Source organism: Cydia pomonella, chromosome 27 (assembly GCF_033807575.1).
Source record: "Cydia pomonella isolate Wapato2018A chromosome 27, ilCydPomo1, whole genome shotgun sequence".
Lineage (NCBI taxonomy): Eukaryota > Metazoa > Arthropoda > Insecta > Lepidoptera > Tortricidae > Cydia > Cydia pomonella.
Genome location: NC_084729.1, coordinates 6,828,690 through 6,847,677, shown reverse-complemented (window position 1 = coordinate 6,847,677; position 18,988 = coordinate 6,828,690). Strand labels below are relative to the sequence as shown.

Genomic DNA, 18,988 nt, shown 5'->3' with positions numbered 1-18,988 from the left:
TTAATTTTGAGAGTAAGGTTTCTCTTGCTTATTGATGCCATTAATAACTATTATAGAATAAGTATTGTGCCAAAATTCTCTTATTCGTACATTTTGCAAAATACATCCCCATAAATTCATAACGCAGCTACACAAATTTATAATTTACAACTTCACGAAACCCAATAAATCAAAAACCTCAAACCCTTGTCTAAAACCCCATTGTCCACCATAATCCCTTTACCACTGAATAGACTTAAAGACTTACGGTTTTAAGCCACCACTACACTAATTAAGAACAGTAGCCCTTACAAAAAATACGTCATTTAATAATGGACCTTACCCTCTATTATTTTAAGTTGACGTTTCAATATCACATTACATGCATCCGGAATTTAGTTATTTGCATTCAAGGGACATTTCTAACGCGTGTTCTATTATACACCTTGTTATGATGACTTAAAGTTGATGTTTCATTGATGTATAAATAAAATATGTGATGGCGGACGATCGTAAAATCAGGCAGATCATGAAATTCCTAGGCATAACGTGAATCGTGAAAATCATTGTCTCGTTCCCTGAGTCGACGGGGCTCCTATTTATGGAAAGTTTGACGAAACCTATATCCTACCTTACCTACCGTCAAAACATTACACAGGAACTTTACAATCCGGGAACCGGAACGGGAACCAAACGGGAAAACGCGGTAAAAAATCGTAACATGCGGTACAAAAATAAATTACAATTGCCATCCTCACGGCTTAAGCTGCACTCGGCTGGACCTCTTGTAATGTCCATAAAAATTTATAATTCATTACCAGAAAGTTTGAAAGACGAAAAATCTGAGACTACCTTTATTAGAAAACTAAAAGAGCTACTGATTTCTAAAAATTATTACTCCTTAAATGATTTTTTAAATGATAAGTTTTAAAAATATAGTTAATGTATATAAAATAATATTCGATTACATAGTGCCTTTCTCCATATTTGCTGCGCCCAACAGGGTACATAATGTGAGAACATAGAATTAAGATTACCACCTGTATTTAACCATTATGTGCAATAAATGTATTGAGTATTGAGTATTGAGTATAATCTGGCTGATTTTACGATCGGCCACCGGCATATGGAATGTTGAGTCAGAAAAACAGATCTTATTATCTAAGTGCGAGAGATCACTTTTGATTGAGCGTGGTAATGCTGATTGACATACAATGGCTTGTGTTTTAAGCTCTTGAGTATGAATGGAAGAAAATTATGCTTTGAAGATGTTGACAGTCACAAAGTCTAAATAATAGTTCGTTATGAAGAAGACTATCAGTCAAACCATTTTATCTGAGCTTCGCTTAAACATGCACTGGGTTCAACCAGCGTTTCTTACCATCAGGATCGGAAGGAGCCATTCATTTATTACGTAAAACGATTTAGGGGGGAGAGGGGAGTCGAACATGTCTTTTTTTTACAAGGGAGAGGGAGGGGGTTTTCATAGTAATCATAGTTCTTACGTAGCCTTTACGTAGGATCACAAAGAAGCGAACATTTTCAAATTTTTTTGAAATTTTGACGTTTATAATAATAATTCCACACTCTATGCTATCAAACACGATACAGAGTTACCTTAGTCCAGTACCTTTGTAGGAATAAATAAACGTACCAAATTTTTTTTTTTTAATAAACACTAAGACAAACTTTTTTTTTATGTTACATAGAGAGAGGGGGTCGGCCTATTCTTATTTTTTCTTACATAGGGATGGGAAGGGGTCAAAAAGTGGCGAAAATCGTCTGACGTAATAAATGAATGACGCCAAAGAACTCGTGATCCTGTGAAGAAAAAACATAAAATCTGCCAAATCTGAAAAAAGAGTAGTATACAGTGTTAAATAAAATGACCCCAATATATTAAAAGGAGGAGATTCTCAATTCAGTTGTATCTTTTCTTTTTGTACACATTTAAGGGCTTATCATGCCCATAATTTACCCCCCACAGCTTAACAAGACCTAGCTAGTGTTCCGCTAGGTCAATTTATACACAAATTCCTCTTGAAACTAATAAATATTAGGGGGACAGTCTTCACAGATCCATCTATCCCCAAAATTAGCAACGCTTGTACTAACGCGGTGGATTACGTGAGCGAACAACTCGCGAACTCGAAGCGAAGCGGCGCAACACGGGTGAATCAATCCTTTGATACTTATGGAAGTGTCCTACGTAGGCGATCTCGTTGCGAACGCGAATGCCGTGGGCCGCCGCGCTGCTTCGCTTGGCTTCGCGTTCGCGAGTTGTTCGCTCACGTAAGACGCTTCGTAAGGGTACAAAGTGATGATTTTCATACTTAATTGCTTATATAGATAAATACATACTTAGATATATCATACCTCAGAAACAAATATTTGTGATGAACACACAAATAAATGTCCTAACCAGGATTCGAACCCGGTACCTCCTGCTTCCTAAGCAGAGTAGGAATGGGCTAGGTGGCTGTCAAAAAATTAATTATATAGTTATTTATGTACATGTTCCTGAAACTGATATTATTCCTTCTTCCCCAGGTGAATACCTTATCCAAGGTGAACTGCCTCGTGAACTGGTCAGCGGGGAGTCGCTGGAACTCTTGGAGGAGGCGCTCCAGTTGGTAGAACTAGGAGACGAAGCTAAAGATGATCAGCCACAGGTATGCAGGAATTGTGCGCTAGATGGCGCTGTTTCCTTAGCCTTAGCCATGAGGGTCTACCGCGAACAACGTTCGACGCGTTGCCTCTATGTCGCACTTGTGAATTCACACGTAAGTGTGACCGAGAGGCAACACGTCGACCGTGGTTCTCGGTAGGCCCTGTGCGCACTCGGCGCTAACGCAAACCGCCATACATTAGTTGAAATTCTTTAAAAATGTATGGCAGTTCAAGTACTCGAGCATCAACATTTTTTATGTAATCTATTTCGTCACTACTTTGAAACAATCTCGTATCTCTCGCTGCTACTCAGAATTGAAAGGCAGTAAGTAACTCTGTATGTATCCCATACATAAATACCACATTTCCTTTTCATTGACAGAACAAGATACGAGTTTTTTGTCGAGCTTGCACGTTCCGAGCGTGCGTTCCGTGGTCCTACCGCAAAAACCGTAATTCGCAAATTGCGGGGATCTTTCTCTTTCACTCTCACTAAGATTTTATTATTATTATTATTATTAAGACATAATTAGAGTGACAGAGAAAATGCCCCGGACTTCGATTTTCGCGGTTCGATCACTACATCGATCGGCAGCATGTTGAAATGAAATGAAATATTTATTATGCACAGTTCTAGGTACAATTTTTATGAATATATATATATATATACAAAGTAAGTATGTACATTGATGGTATCACTAAAACTACCTTACAGGCATGCATAATGTACAATTTAACATATACTTATTGAGCTACTTATAGTCTAGAAATTCATTTATGCTATAAAAACATTTATCTACAAGCCATTTTTTAAAGCCTTTTTGAATTTGATGAATGGTAAGTCTTTAATCTCATCTGGCGCTCTATTATAAATCTTAATGCACATAACAAATGCATTCTTTGCTACCAGCGACAGCTTTGTTGGAGGTATATATAGTTTGTTCCGATATTGTGGCCGCACATGATTTCGATACACTTCTTTGACTTGCTGGAAAAGGTGGCCATGTTGATACACAAATATGCAAGCGTTAATAGTACATTACGATACAAGTGCGAAAAATAGGAAATTCGAAACGAGTGGCGATAAATTAAAACACGACCGAAGGGAGTGTTTTAAATCGACACGAGTTGCGAATTACCTATTCGCACATGTATCGTACAACGTTTTACAGTACATATGGCCCTTTAAATGTTCGACACAGTAACGTAATATGCTACTTCTCGTACTAGTGCTATAAAGTAGCCCCATAGTACTATAATAGTACATTACGATACAAGTGCGAAAAATAGGAAATTCGAAACGAGTGGCGATAAATTAAAACACGACCGAAGGGAGTGTTTTAAATCGACACGAGTTGCGAATTACCTATTCGCACATGTATCGTACAACGTTTTACAGTACATATGGCCCTTCAAATGTTCGACACAGTAACGTAATATGCTACTTCTCGTACTAGTGCTATAAAGTAGCCCCATATGTACTGTAATAGTACATTACGATACAAGTGCGAAAAATAGGAAATTCGAAACGAGTGGCGATAAATTAAAACACGACCGAAGGGAGTGTTTTAAATCGACACGAGTTGCGAATTACCTATTCGCACATGTATCGTACAACGTTTTACAGTACATATGGCCCTTTAAATGTTCGACACAGTAACGTAATATGCTACTTCTCGCACTAGTGCTATAAAGTAGCCCCATATGTACTGTAAAAATATAAATAGCGTTGGACATGCGCCATGCATCTCTAGTTAACCAAGTGGTCGTTGCAGGCGGTAGAGGGCAGCAGTAGCGACGGCGCCATGCTGCACCCGGCGATGCGGCATGTGCCGCACCACCTCGCACACTACCAACACCAGGTCAGCTCTTACACTTATTTTTACCTTTTTTCGCGCTCCAGTGCCAGAAGGTAACATTCGGATATCGTCTGCAGCTACACTACTGTCGCGAAACTTGCGACATTACTGCAGAGGCGTTGATATAGCCGTTTTATTTATTTTTTCTCAATTTCGTTCAGAAAATGAGTGAAGTACACCGCGGCCATTATTACGTTAAATTTTGACGACCGGCCTGGCCTAGTGGGTAGTGACCCTGCCTATGAAGCCGATGGTCCCGGGTATTTGTTCCTGAATCATGGGTGTTTTCTATGTATAAGTATGTTTTTATCTATAAATATACGTATGTATCGTATATTTGCGAATATTTTTCCTGACACACATATCGCTGGCGACGGGGTGTCGTCGCGGCGGGAGGGGGAGCGTAGCATTAATGTAAGTAAACCTAGAAGGTACATTATAAAAATCTATTAATTCCTGAGATTTTCCTATTCCGGCCGCATTCCTGCCAAACGGCCAAAATTCCTGACGGTAACCCTCCACCGCGGCACCTTGGTAGCCAATCCATAATGAACGCTTTTAAATATTTATCATTTAAAATCATCACTTAAAAGTTCATCAGTCAACATGAGATAACAATTGAAAACTTACTCTTTTGCCACTCTTGTGATTAAAATGCAATCATCATTTTTTGAAAAACAAGCGGACCTTTACGAGCTGATAAACTGTAGTAAAAAGTATATTTAAAGGTCATGTAAATTCGTAAAACTGAAGTACCTATTGCAAACTGCATACTTGTTAACCCTCTTCTCAACTGTTGCAAAAACGGTCTTAATAGTAAACTATATAACAAACACTTATTAATACCTTCACTATCCCTCAAACACCTTTGACACGAACACCAAGCGGCGGTACCTATAGAAAAAAGGATGGACGTGTAGGATAAGATAAATGATGGTGGTGACACTAGGAGCATGCCACACACGACGGCGCGGCGCAATGTCGGAGCTGGTGGCTTGTTGCACTGAGAAAAAAACCATTTAAAACATTTTTTTTTATTCTATATTAATATCTTACATTAAAAGTAACAGAAAAGCGCCGTGACACCCTGTCGGGTTTGTGTATGAAATTACATTAACTTTGAATGCTTTAAACAGTTCCATATGAGCCTATAGATTATAGAACAAAACAGTGAATTTTACTGTTCCGAAAAGACAGTAAGTTTTACTGTTTTCAGTAGCTATTATGTAGTGACTGCTCGTTTGTTTTTGTCGTTGTTTCAATATTTAGAAATGTTCAAACAGTTAACGTTACTGTTTTGTATTTTACTGTTTTTCAAACATTGTATAAAACAGTTAATTTTAACGAAAACGTTAATGCGTGCTCGATAGATCATATTTTTTTCGCGAGATAGAAATGAATATTACTATTATATGTAGGGACCAGAAATACTAAGATTATTTTAGGGTCGGACGTGAGAGTGATTGATAATCTACGAATGTACAAACTTATAACAAGTGAAAAGTATTTCTGAAGTTTTCTGCAAGCTCAAGGAACTCTAATTACTTAAGCTGATTTTGTGGTTAGCCAAGAAAGTGGTTTACCACTTTTCGACTCTATTACTTGACAAATAGAGTCGAAAAGTGGTAAACCACTTTCTTAGCTGACTGTACCAGGCTTTGATACCTATTTGCGCAGTTATGGCTGCGTTACTTTCATTTACGACTGAGAAAAGATGCAACGGAAATAATTGGGCAAATGGCCCAAAATACTTTTTGATGCCTAAAACTTCTCCCTATTCAAATTGAACTCAAATTCTAACGCAAGTTTTCATGTAACTTATGAGATAATCACTCTAATTTTCAAATTTAATACAATTAACCTACAATGTAACAGGACATAACATTTAATAAAATTCTTTATTTTTCCTTAATTCAACTGTTTTACTGAATGTAGCTCAGCGGTAGCATCATGGTTCCATTTTTATCACTTGTCACTATGCCTGTCACTTTCGCGCTTAAATACTTGGTAGAACGTGACAGGCATGGTGACAAATGATAAAGAGCCGACCATCTTAGCCCTACTGTTGTTATTACCACTGCGTTACCATTTTGTCCCAAAGTTTTATTAGCATAATACATATAAAATGAAATAAAATACAGTAAAATTAAAATAAGGCACTCCAAAAGTTTCTTGTTGCTTACCACTTACAAATGCTCTGCCAGCTATTTTTTTTTTCAAATAAAAATAAGGCTCAATGAGGGGGGGCGGGTTCAGGGTCGGCAACGCGCATGTGACTCCTCTGGAGTTGCAGGCGTACATAGGCTACGGTGACTGCTTACCATCAGGCGGGCCGTATGCTTGTTTGCCACCGACGTAGTATAAAAAAAAAAGGTTATAGTAAAGTAACGCAGTTATAGGGACACCCATGTTGTTTTAAATATCGGCATTAATAATATAGTTATCGTGAAAACTTCGCTGCAGCTATAATAGACTACCGAAACATTAGAAATATTCTGAATGAATATAAAAAAATAATGAAATGTAATCTTTTATTAACTGATTTGTCTAAATAAATTTGTACACAATTTCTATTAGGCAGTTTTCTTGAATGTTATGAGTAGTTCAAATTTTCCTCATATTTATACATTATAGTTCAAAACCTTTGAATCAGGGATATTATAGGACATTATTACACAAATTGACTAAGTCCCACAGTAAGCTCAATAAGGCTTGTGTTGAGGGTACTTAGGCAACGATATATATAATATATAAATATTTATAAATACTTAAATACATAGAAAACACCCATGACTCAGGAACAAATATCCATGCTCATCACACGAATAAATGCCCTTACCAGGATTTGAACCCGGGACCATCAGCTTCGTAGGCAGGGTCACTACCCACTAGGCCAAACCGGTCGTCAACCCTAAAATTATTAGGTATACCCTAATAAAAAGCTGACCCGCTCTCTCCTCTTATTTGAGCCAATGGCGGCAAAGCTAACCTAACCAAAGATCATCATATATCATTCGATTGACAAATACAAGAATAGGACAAATTGTGTTTATTAATATGGCTACCGGCTTTAAAACAAAACTAACTAATATATATTTTTTTTTATAGGACATTATTACACAAATTGACTAAGTCCCACAGTAAGCTCAATAAGGCTTGTGTTGAGGGTACTTAGACAACGATATATATAATATATAAATATTTATAAATACTTAAATACATAGAAAACACCCATGACTTAGGAACAAATATCCATGTTCATCACACGAATAAATGCCCTTACCAGGATTTGAACCCAGGACCATCAGCTTCGTAGGCAGGGTCACTACCCACTAGGCCAAACCGGTCGTCCTAAACTAACTAATATTCAATGTTTATTATATACACTTTTAAGCTCTATTAAGAGTGATTACCTACTTATATGTATAAGTAATAATAAAATAAAATAAATTCACGTTTTTTGGAAAATTAAAACTTAATTAAACTTGACGGTCGGTCTGGCCTAGTTGTGACGCTGCCTATGAAGAGTATGAAGCCGATGGTCCTGGGTTTGAATCCCGGTAAAGGCATATATATTTGTGTGATAAGCACAGATATTTGTTCCTGAGTCATGAATGTTTTCTATATATCTAAGTATTTGTATATTATATATATCGTTGTCTGAGTATTCACAACGCAAGTCTTCTTGAGAGTCAATTTTTGTAAGAATGTCCCTATAATATTTATTTATTTATCTTAAGGTCTTAATACAGCAAAAATAAGTATTTGTAAAAAAAATGGAAAACGAGATGTATCATTAAAAAAAACGGCCAAGTGCGACTCGGACTCGCCAACCGAGAGTTCCGTACTTTTTAGTATTTTTTGTTATAGCATAACAGAAATACATCATCTGTGAAAATTTCAACTGTCTAACTATCACGGTTAGTGATATACAGACTGGTGACAGATGGACAGACAGACGGACGGACAGCGGAGTCTTAGTAATAGGGCTCCGTTTTACCCTTTAGGTACGGAACCCTAAAAAAACTGCAATTTTTTTTTATATTATCCATCCAGATCTGTAAAGCTGTTTGCAGGATTTAGGAACAAACATTGAAATAACTAAAACCATAACATATATTAAATCCTAGGTTTACTTCGGTTACTTATCAGACATCTTCTAATCCCTTCCCAGATAAATACTAACACGAATCAGAGGTCATCGACATCAAATCGATTCGACAATCGCCTCCGTCCGACGGCATGTGGACGACCATTAATCGATGTCCGATTACTATAATCGATATTTCGATCAACGCGATCTGATACTGATTCGGTTATCTGTGGATTGTCGTTGTTAAACTTTTGAATTGTGGTTTGGAATTTATTTTTTATGATATCTTTACTGACGACCTGCGTCTTAATAAACGTAGACCACTACCCCTAGTGTAAATAAATTCGATTTCCAAACGTGACGTACGCGTTTGCGTTTAGTCTCATTTTGTATTGGATTTCGAAAGAGCGCGCCAAGCGGGACGTTTTGGAAACTCAAAATCCTATACAAAATGAGACTTAACGCAAACGCGTTCGTCACGTTATGATGTCGATCAAAGTTACACTAGGGGTACTGAATTCAATTTAAACTACTTATTTCTCAGTTCCTAGTCGTCTTGAGGCATATATGGTAGGGTCGTATAGAGATGTGCTACGCCGCGTGCGTTCATGAGGGACAAAACACGCAATTCGACAAAATTAAAAACACGTTTTAGCATTCCTGACAACATACCAAAAACAACCTTCGTAATTTGGTCGGATTATTTGTCGCCCACCATAAACCATACTAAATTTACGGTAGAAAAAAACATGAGACTGTGATGAGACAAACAATAATAACGCTTTCTCTGCTTCTCCTACAGAAAGACACATAACATTATCCCGTTCTGTCAGTTTCTCCCACCACTCATACCAAATTCATACTCAATACTAGATTCATGTGTGGAGGTTACACTTGTTTAACCGAAAAAATAACGCAAAAATCTCTTGTAACTGATTTATTCAATGTAAATAAGGATTTAGTAAGAAACGATTTCTAATCAGTAAGAATTTTAAAAATCTATAATTGAACTGATTTTTATCCTGGAGATAACTTATTTTCTGAAGCCGGTTAAAATATAGCTTAGGCCACTCGGGTCGTATGCATTAATCTATTGATCTTCTTTGTCGCTCTACTCTTCTGACATCAGGCATAGATGTTGCTTACCGTACGATTTCTCGCCATCTAATGATACATCATCAGCTCAAGTGTTGACACGATGGCAGGACACATAGAGTAGAACCACGCTTTCAAGTTTTTTGCGTTTTCACGCTAAGTGCTACGTCGTACGTCAATTTGTCAATTCGTGTAAGAATGTTCTATAATATTTATTCATTTATTTATTCATATAATTGTAGATACTTTTGACTCGTACTGTGATCCGCTACATAAGCTTTGTGAGAACAGATCGTCATTAAGCGATAGCTTTTAGTATTGAAGTCAAGCCCTAGGTATCCCATGACTGGGCGATGTGTCAGTCACTGGCCACGCCTCTCTTTGAGCTGTCTGTCCGTCTGTCTTGCGGTCGTGGCTTGTGGCTTGACTATTGGAATTGGAATCCACTAATGTTATGGTAATGTATGGTATGGTAGGTTGTTTGGGATTCATGGATTTTATGGATTGTGGTAGGGTCCGTGATGATATAAAGAATATATATTCTTTAAGGTTTGTTTTTTTTTAGGAAACAAACAGTCAAATATTAATATAATATATCAGCTTAAGTGATAAAAAACAAACCTTTAGTTCCATTGAAAAAAAAAACATAATTAATAAACAGTACCCAGTGTAAATTTATTCGATAGCGAAACGTGACGTACGCGTTTGCGTTAAGTCTCATTTTGTATGGGATTTTGAGTTTCCAAAACGTCCCGCTTGGCGCGCAGTCTCTAAATCCCATACAAAATGAGACTTAACGCAAATGAGTTTCGCTATCGAATTAATTTACACTAGGGGCTCAGATCGAAACGGGGAAGGTGTTAGGCATTTTCTTGTCTGTCACGCAGAGACTTCAAAACATCGGTATGCACGACATAGGAGGGAATTTAAACTGGTAAAAAAACAATTAAAAATATGTAGGGCTTTAGTTGTTACGATTTATCTTACGTGCAAATAATATATGAATGAATGAATGAATAGAGCTTTATTAATTCCATACAGATTGACTTAAATTAAATTACACATAAATATTACCATTGATAAATTAATTCTTTCATGCTAAGTACAATAATTAATAATACATTTAAACAAAATTTAAAGGGAAAATATCAATAACATGCAATAATTTAATTATTTGTGAATAAAATTAATATTTTAAGAATCCTATTATTATTATTGTGTATTACATTATTATTTTTATTTATTTATATTATTTTAAATCTGTGTGGACCCCCTTCGGGTAAAAGCCTCCTCCAAAGAAATCCAGGTTGTTCTATTTCTCGCTACTTGTATCCACCCTTTTCCAGCTACCTTCTCTATTTCGTCGGCCCACCTAGCGCGTGGTCGGGCTTTTGCTCTGGTGCCTCTAGGACCGGTCCACTCTACTGCTCTTTTTTGTCCACCTCTCGTCGCTGTATCGTGGCCAGCCCACTTCCATTTTCTTTGCAGGCAAAATGTTAAGGCGTCATGAAGTTTGGTTTTGTTACGTATGTCTGTGTTCTTGACTCTGTCCTTTAACTTTATATTAAGGTAGCTTCTTTCCATTCGTCTCTGGGTGGTCTGGATTTTATTTTGAGTCTTGCGATCGTAGGTCCAAGTTTGGCAGCCATAGGTGAGGCATGGCAAAATGTCCGAGCAAATAATATATAGTTACAAGTAAACATACAATATTTATGAAGAAAAGATTGAACTTTATTTGGCAGTTATCTTTTGCTTTTAAATAAAAAAGTAAATAATAATTGTATTGCGTTTGTATTGTAAATAGATAATGTATAATAATGTTATAATATAATAGTTTAGTTTTATGTAAATATGTAAATAAACTTTTGCATGCCTAAATTAAGGTACAAACATTATTGATACTGAATAACTTTGTAATCCACCAACTACACATAATGTTTGGCAAAATAAATGATTTACTTACTTGACTTTTACATAAATCTTGAGTGCGCTGTTTTAAAACTGTTTTAATCTCATTATATTTGTCGGCGATCGTAAGATCAGGCAGATCGGGATTTTCCTAGGCACATCGTTAAACGTGAAAGTTTTTGTCTCGTTCCCTGAGTCGACGAAGCCCCGCTACGCGGGTTCCTATTTCTGGACGGTTTGTCCTTCGGGCATCTAACGAGCCTATCCTACCTATGAGGTATCATATTGAGATATACTATATTCAAACTAGAGAATACATATAGTATATAGTGCACTTGCAACTTGTCAATCATAAATTCCAATGAATTACCCATATTTTTTGCCACTCACCCGAAGTTAATCCGTATAGGAAATCTGTCACATTGTTGGTTTAAGACGAGAATGTTAACCATAGACAAACAACTTGCCAGTACGGTAGCAGAATGTGGTTTTTAGGTTATGAGCGGAGATAGCGATGGGAAGTTGTCGATACTCGATATCGATGTTTTTAACAATGGGCAACAATAACACAATAGGTAACAAATTTCTTTATACTAATGATACAATTATGTGTAGCTGATGATATTCTTCTGAGAATAAAAAAAAACAAGTTCTGCATGTAAGAATACATATGCAGATGCAGATTTAGTCTGTTAATCTAAAAAAAGTATTTTAAATATTCATAAAATACAAAACAGCAATTAACACTATACACTACAAATACTTTACATCTATATAAAACTACTTATAATCAAAATAAAAACGAATCTAAATTAAATAGATATACATACAGGTCGATGCGATGATCCAATTTTTTTATACAGTATGGCGACGTGGGTACTTAAATTTGGGCACATATTGTACGCAAATCTCCCATTTTTAGCTCTCTGCATCTAAATATGAAGAGATCATTTGACGGTGCTCAGTGACATAGTGAAAATCCTCAAACAATAGATTATAGTAATAAAAAAAAAACAGGTTTTAAGTTGTTGTTAAGCGATAACGAATCGAGAAACCAAATTAAAAAGTGTATATTTATACTATATATGTCATTACAACATTCACGACCAAAATGCCAAACTATATCACTACATCAATCGATATAACACAGTGTCCCATCACTATCATAGAAATCCGTAATTTCGCTCAAACCGATATAGTTTAAACTTTAAACATTCGTCGGCCATGTTTGTTTAGGCCGACACTTGATGCGTCTCAAGTGCGCAGGTATTTAGAAAATTTAAGTTTTGGAGTTATGCTCTTGCAGCGAGTGGTCGCTTTAGGGTTCCATAAAGGAAAACGACAAGTTCCACTATTTTACTGCGCATCTAAACTGATTCTAATAAATAAATATTAAATGTTGCAATTATCTTCAAAATGTTCTATTTATATATTATAGGACAATTTTACACAAATCGATTTAGTCCCACAGTATATAAGCTCAATAAAGCTATGTTGTAGGTACTAGACGAGAATATATTACCTAAATACATAAGAAACATCCATACCTCAAGAACTGGAAAGGTCCAGGATTTGAACCTGGAACTTCCTGCTTCGTCACTGCACACACTACCCACTATGCTAGTTTTGTTTTTACGAAATAGTAAATGACTGTATCGTGTCGAGATCGAAAATACTGATGTATAAATTGCGTTATAAATAAAAAGTATGAGTACGTACATTTACATTATAAGCATACATCGGGGTTTTTGGTGCGGGAATGATTTCGTGAATTTATAACTTTGATTATTTTAAAATAATTACCAAACCATGAATTAAAAATGGGTAGCAAGCTCCAAATGTCCTTAGAAATGTTAAAATAGTATCAGTTTTTACAGTTTTTACCTAAGTTTTGGCTAGGGCAAAACAATCCCGCATCATCATGAGTCATGTCATGATTTTGAGTTATCATTGGAATGATGATTGAATCCTTCAATATATACGATATTTTTTAGCCATTTTGTGATAGAAATTCGTTTGACAATTGTGTAACTGTAACCTATAACCCTAAATTCAATATAATATGACTTATTGAAATTCCTTTAAATTACTTGTACCATTTAATACCTAGCGGTTGCAAACGTTGCTTTTCCTCGTTCATTCTAAATAACACTAAAGACGGCAATTTGTGTAGTAGTAATTATGCGATATTACCGACAATTGTCTTATAATTTAATGTCTTTTACTTACGTCTCTGGCTGAACGTCTGTACTATACAAGTTGAATTGTATAACATCCTACCTATGAAACCTAGGAAGGTTATTTATTTATAACAAAACATATGTTTGCAAGTTCTATCTTCTATCTATTGCCAGAAAAAAATATGATAAGATATTGAATTCGTGTATCAAAAATTGTACAATATTTGTATTGTATGTATTCCAAATTTTACCTGAAAAAATAATAGGAAAATGTTTACCAAAATTCAATACTAAATATTGTAAAAAAAATGGCAACGCAGTGGTACGAGTATTTTCATACAAATCGGCAGACAATTAAGAACCACGGAGTTACTGTGGTTAAGAATATTTACAGCAGTTATTTATTTAACAAACCTATCGGGATTGATAGCCAAATTAAACCTCATTCTCCATCACTAAACAGAAAATGAAAGTAATGGCCAAGTATTCTAAAATATGCATTTTACGAAAAAGCGTCAGCGTGGAACTCTTAGTTACATGACATTGATACGTCTCGCGAAATAGACATCTGTCGTTGATTTGCGGAAACCTGCAGTACTACAATATAATCAGACAGAAGTTTTTGTGGCAAAATAAAGTGACATAATGAAATATCGACATGTCTGTTATTGATGTTACCTTAACGTTACCTACCTACCTAACTCTGGTTTCCCTTCAAAACGAATAAATCTTTCGCCTTTTACCTATATACCTATATTTTATGAAGCGAAGATAGCTACCGCAAAATACACAACACGTTCGATATCTTCTTTAATATATTGGTCGTTTTCTATTCTTTTAGCACTGTATACCGTGGCTTATGTTTTTATTTTTGAGTGCAAAATAAATGTAATAAAGTAATTATGTAGAGATTTGTAATCAATTTTTATTCTTGAAATTTCTCGATAATTAACAGCAAGTAGAATTTACATCTCTTAATTATTAATCTATGACTGACTTATCGATAACAGATTTATCGATGTTTAATTTTTTCAAACACTCGTTTTTGCCACAAAAACTTCAGTCTGAATACAATACAAATACATAATAAGAGTTCAAAAGAGATTGTGGAATACATATGTACAATTTATACACAGGGTCTTACGAGTAGGAGGTTAAAACGTTTTAGTGCTTACTATCGCATTGCTATTGAATGCTAAGGTGTATTCGGGTGATTCCAAAAAGTTAAAATTGTCGGGTAATTGCAAGAAAATATTCTAACATGATAAAATTTATGTGTGATTTTCTCAGTTAGCTGACATTTTGAGTTAGTCGGAATAACTCGAATACACCTTACGGGATATTTAAAAGTAGGTAATCTACGTTAATCCTTTTAATTTGGTCGTTAATATCAATTAAAGGTTAACAATTAAAACCCTTGACGGCACTGTGTACAGTCGCCATCAGATATATCGGAGCGGCCGAGGTACTCAAAAATATCCGAACACGCACTCTAGTGCCTTGACAATATAGGCGTTTTCAGATATTTGCATAGAAATAGAATAGTATAGAACGACTGTCAAACTTCAAAAGTGTGACCAAAAATGAAATGCAAGTGTGTGCGTAAATTGTCTATGTACGAACAAAAATAGTGATGTCATGTTACAACATATTAATAATCTATCGATGTTTAACTGCTTTATTGACTACTTTTTCAAATGTGTTTGTTTTTATAAAAAATGTAATAGGTATGAGTATTATTACTACTATTAGACCTTATTAGCGCCTTTAGTACCTTTTATTTTCTTTTACAGCGGACGCATAGTAAATAACAATACTGATAGTGATAACCGAGGCTACAGTTACAGTCGTTACAGTCTGCATCAAAATGGTCAAATATATAGGTACACATGTGTCACAATGGTCAAATATATATTGTTACTTATTTTACAGTACATATGGAGCTACTTTACCGCACTAGTGCGATAATTAGCACATTACGTAACTATATCGAAAATTTTAAGGGCCATATGTATTGTAATACATTTGCGAATAGTTAATTCGAAACTCGTGTCGACTTAAAATCGTATCGCCACTCATTGCGATTTTTTATTTTTCTCACCTGGTTTGGTGTTCTGGGACGTTTAGTAACTAAAATACTCGCTACTTGACTAAATTACTAACGTAGTCCGAACAAGCATTATGGAACGCGACGCTGTCGGTAAAGCAGGTGACTCGCGTTGATAAAGCAGGTTTCTGTCGTATGCGGGTGTGAGTGGTGTAACATGTGCAATGTCGTTAACACAAACACATGCTAAGTGTTAACAGTAGGCGCAAATAGTTCACTTACCAAAGAAAATTTGAATTTCGCGCCTTTTCCGCCTGACAAGTTGGGTTGGGTGTGTATACGCTGTGTACAAGTATACGCTGTCTTGTGTTTCCTTGTGTTGACGGCAAAGCCGTGGAAAAGTGGTTAAAATGTAAGTAATGTGTTGGAAAGTGAAGTTTAAATTTATCGCTGAACATGTGCACCTTCATAAAAGGTATTATAACAATCGTAATTATTTTAAGTCGGTTATAAAGGTTAATATCTTAATGATATCTTGTGAACAACTAATTCTATACCTACTAATATACCGACAAGTTATCGATACAGTCATATGAACATTTTGTCAAGCCCTAGCGTAAAGTAACAGTTTAGGTTTTTACACAAAATATTCTAAATTATTGACTAATATCATGAAATATTAACACGCAATTGAAGAAAAACTTATAATGAACTGTATAAATTGGCTTTTTACACTTTTTATGCTGTTAATTTGATAATATATCGTTACGAAAATTTCGCTACGATTATCATAATTACCTGTGAAATGAGTATTTCCCTGGGTTTTTTGGCCCTGAAACACAACAATCCGGCACACAACATGACACCATCTTCACTAAATTACTTAATATTTATTTTTGATTTTGATTCTCGTATATTTTTAACGTTAAAAAATACGGCAATATGATTTTGGCCGCCTCGGCCGCCTTCGAATTCAAAAAATGGTTACGTTTTCTCATATGTAGTCTGCCTCTTTCACACTCGTGGCTTGTTCATATACGTGATGGCTTCCCTTTCGCACACTTCATCTGTCTGTCAAGCGAAGCGTATGACAAGTCTCTGGATATTTGTGAGCGCCTCGGCCGCTCCGATATATCTGACGGCGACTGTACCTTGAGCTACCTGTGATGTCGGCAGAACAGACAGACGGTTTGACAAATGACGTGTTTGGACAGCGACAGGTGTGGTCCTTAATATAAGTAATCGTTTCGCATACTAGCTTTACCCGTGACTCTGTCCGTCAAAATTACTACTCCTTTCTTTGCCTTCTGTACCCCTAGTGTAAATAAATTCGATTTTGAAACGTGACGTACGCGTTTGCGTTTAGTCTCATTTTGTATTGGATTTAGAAAGAGCGCGCCAAGTGGGACGTTTTGGAAACTCAAAATCCTATACAAAATGAGACTTAACGCAAACGCGTACGTCACGTTATGATGTCGATAAAATTTACACTAGGGGTACTGTTCAAAACGGGATATTCGATATCGAAATACATATACATATCGTTCCAATTGGGTAGTACAAAAATCAGTATAGTATTTCATTAAAAAATAGTACGCTCTTGATTCCCATCGATATAATATACCGTTTTTAACGATAATGACTTAACGCAAATATAAACATTAATTAAATAATAGTACATTACGATACAAGTGCGAAAAATAGGAAATTCGAAACGAGTGGCGATAAATTAAAACACGATCGAAGGGAGTGTTTTAAATCGACACGAATTCGCATGTTTTACAGTACATATGGCCCTTTAAATGTTTTACACAGTAACGTAATATACTAATTTTCGCACTAGTGCGGTAAAGTAGCACCATATGTACTGTAAAATATATTAAAAAATATAATACAAAAAATAGTAATACTACTACAATTCGTAGAACGTCACGCCCTACGCGACAACATTTCCATCCTCACCACTTAGATGGTTGACAGTCCTCAACTGGGTTTCTCCAGAAACTTCCTGCTACACAGCTAAATTGTGGAATGAACTGTCGCCTGCGGTATTTCCGGACCGATACGACCTTCAAACCTTCAAGAAAAGAGCGTACTCCCATCTTAAAAACCGGCAACGCACTTACAATCCCTCTGGTGTTCCAGGTGTCCATGGGCGGCGGTAATCGCTTACCATCAGGTGATCCGTCTGCTCGTTTGCCCCCTGTATCATAAAGTCGATCATACTCGTGCAAAAGCTAGTTCAATATAACGAATCCGATCAAAGAAATCGGCAAATACCCCTTTCATCAGCCGACCTTCATGTTCGCGCTTTCGACCAATCACGCTGGCCAGCCGTACGTTAAATTAAACGAATTAACATATGAATGATCGCTTGATTTGTATATTCTATTGTTGTAAGTAATTAATGTTCGTCTATGGTTGAAAGTGGATATGTCCGTTAGGTTTTAGGTTCTAATTGGGTTATAAAACGGTTTTGAAACTTAACTTAAGTATACGTTCTTGTTGTATTTATTTATTGGAGAAACAACAGAAGTATGAGACAGGGTTATTGTTATTGTGGTTTTTGGGCCTTTGAGTGCCACGTCGACCAGGTAGTGATCTATTGAGACAGCCCTTTAAAGTTCATTACTGATGCCCGTTGAATCCAGGAAATTCCAGATTCTTTGGGCCGTAATGTTCTGTACCTCATAGGGTTGCAATACGTGCCGCCCTAAGTGGATACTTCTTTTTGACATTAGAGGTCCACAGGAGCATAGAATGTGCATTGCAGTCTCCTCTGACTCATGGCAGAACCTGCATGTCGCGTCTTGTTTCTTCCCAATTTGAAACATGTGTTTGTTCAACTTACAGTGTCCAGTCAATATTCTGGTCACCGCGCAGGTTTTGTGTCTTTTGAGCTCTAAGAGCTCCTTAGCAAATTTGTTGTTGAACCCTTTGATTAGAGCTTTCGAGTGTTATAGGTTACATTGTTAGGTACATAATATTATTGAGATGAAAACTTACTTTCTTAACCCTTTTCCAGGAATAGTACGATTTATCGACCACATACGCGCCATTAGAATTTCAACTTTAGCATTCCGATTTAAGGTTTAAATTAGATTACATTTTCAGGAAATGTTACTTGTCTTTAAATGAATCATCAAAGCTGGATTAA

The 18,988-nt window shown here is 36.0% G+C and overlaps 1 protein-coding gene across 6 annotated transcripts in view; it reads left to right on the top strand.

The window, feature by feature from the left end:
• The window catches only part of LOC133532386 (segmentation protein cap'n'collar-like), a 191,274-nt gene that overhangs the window by 107,147 nt on the left and 65,139 nt on the right, over positions 1-18,988 (top strand). For all 6 annotated transcript variants that reach the window (XM_061871001.1, XM_061871000.1, XM_061870996.1 and 3 more), the window contains 2 exons: positions 2,530-2,651; positions 4,425-4,511. In XM_061871001.1, the coding sequence (XP_061726985.1) occupies positions 2,530-2,651; positions 4,425-4,511 (209 nt within the window). The remainder of the gene's footprint in view (positions 1-2,529; positions 2,652-4,424; positions 4,512-18,988) is intronic.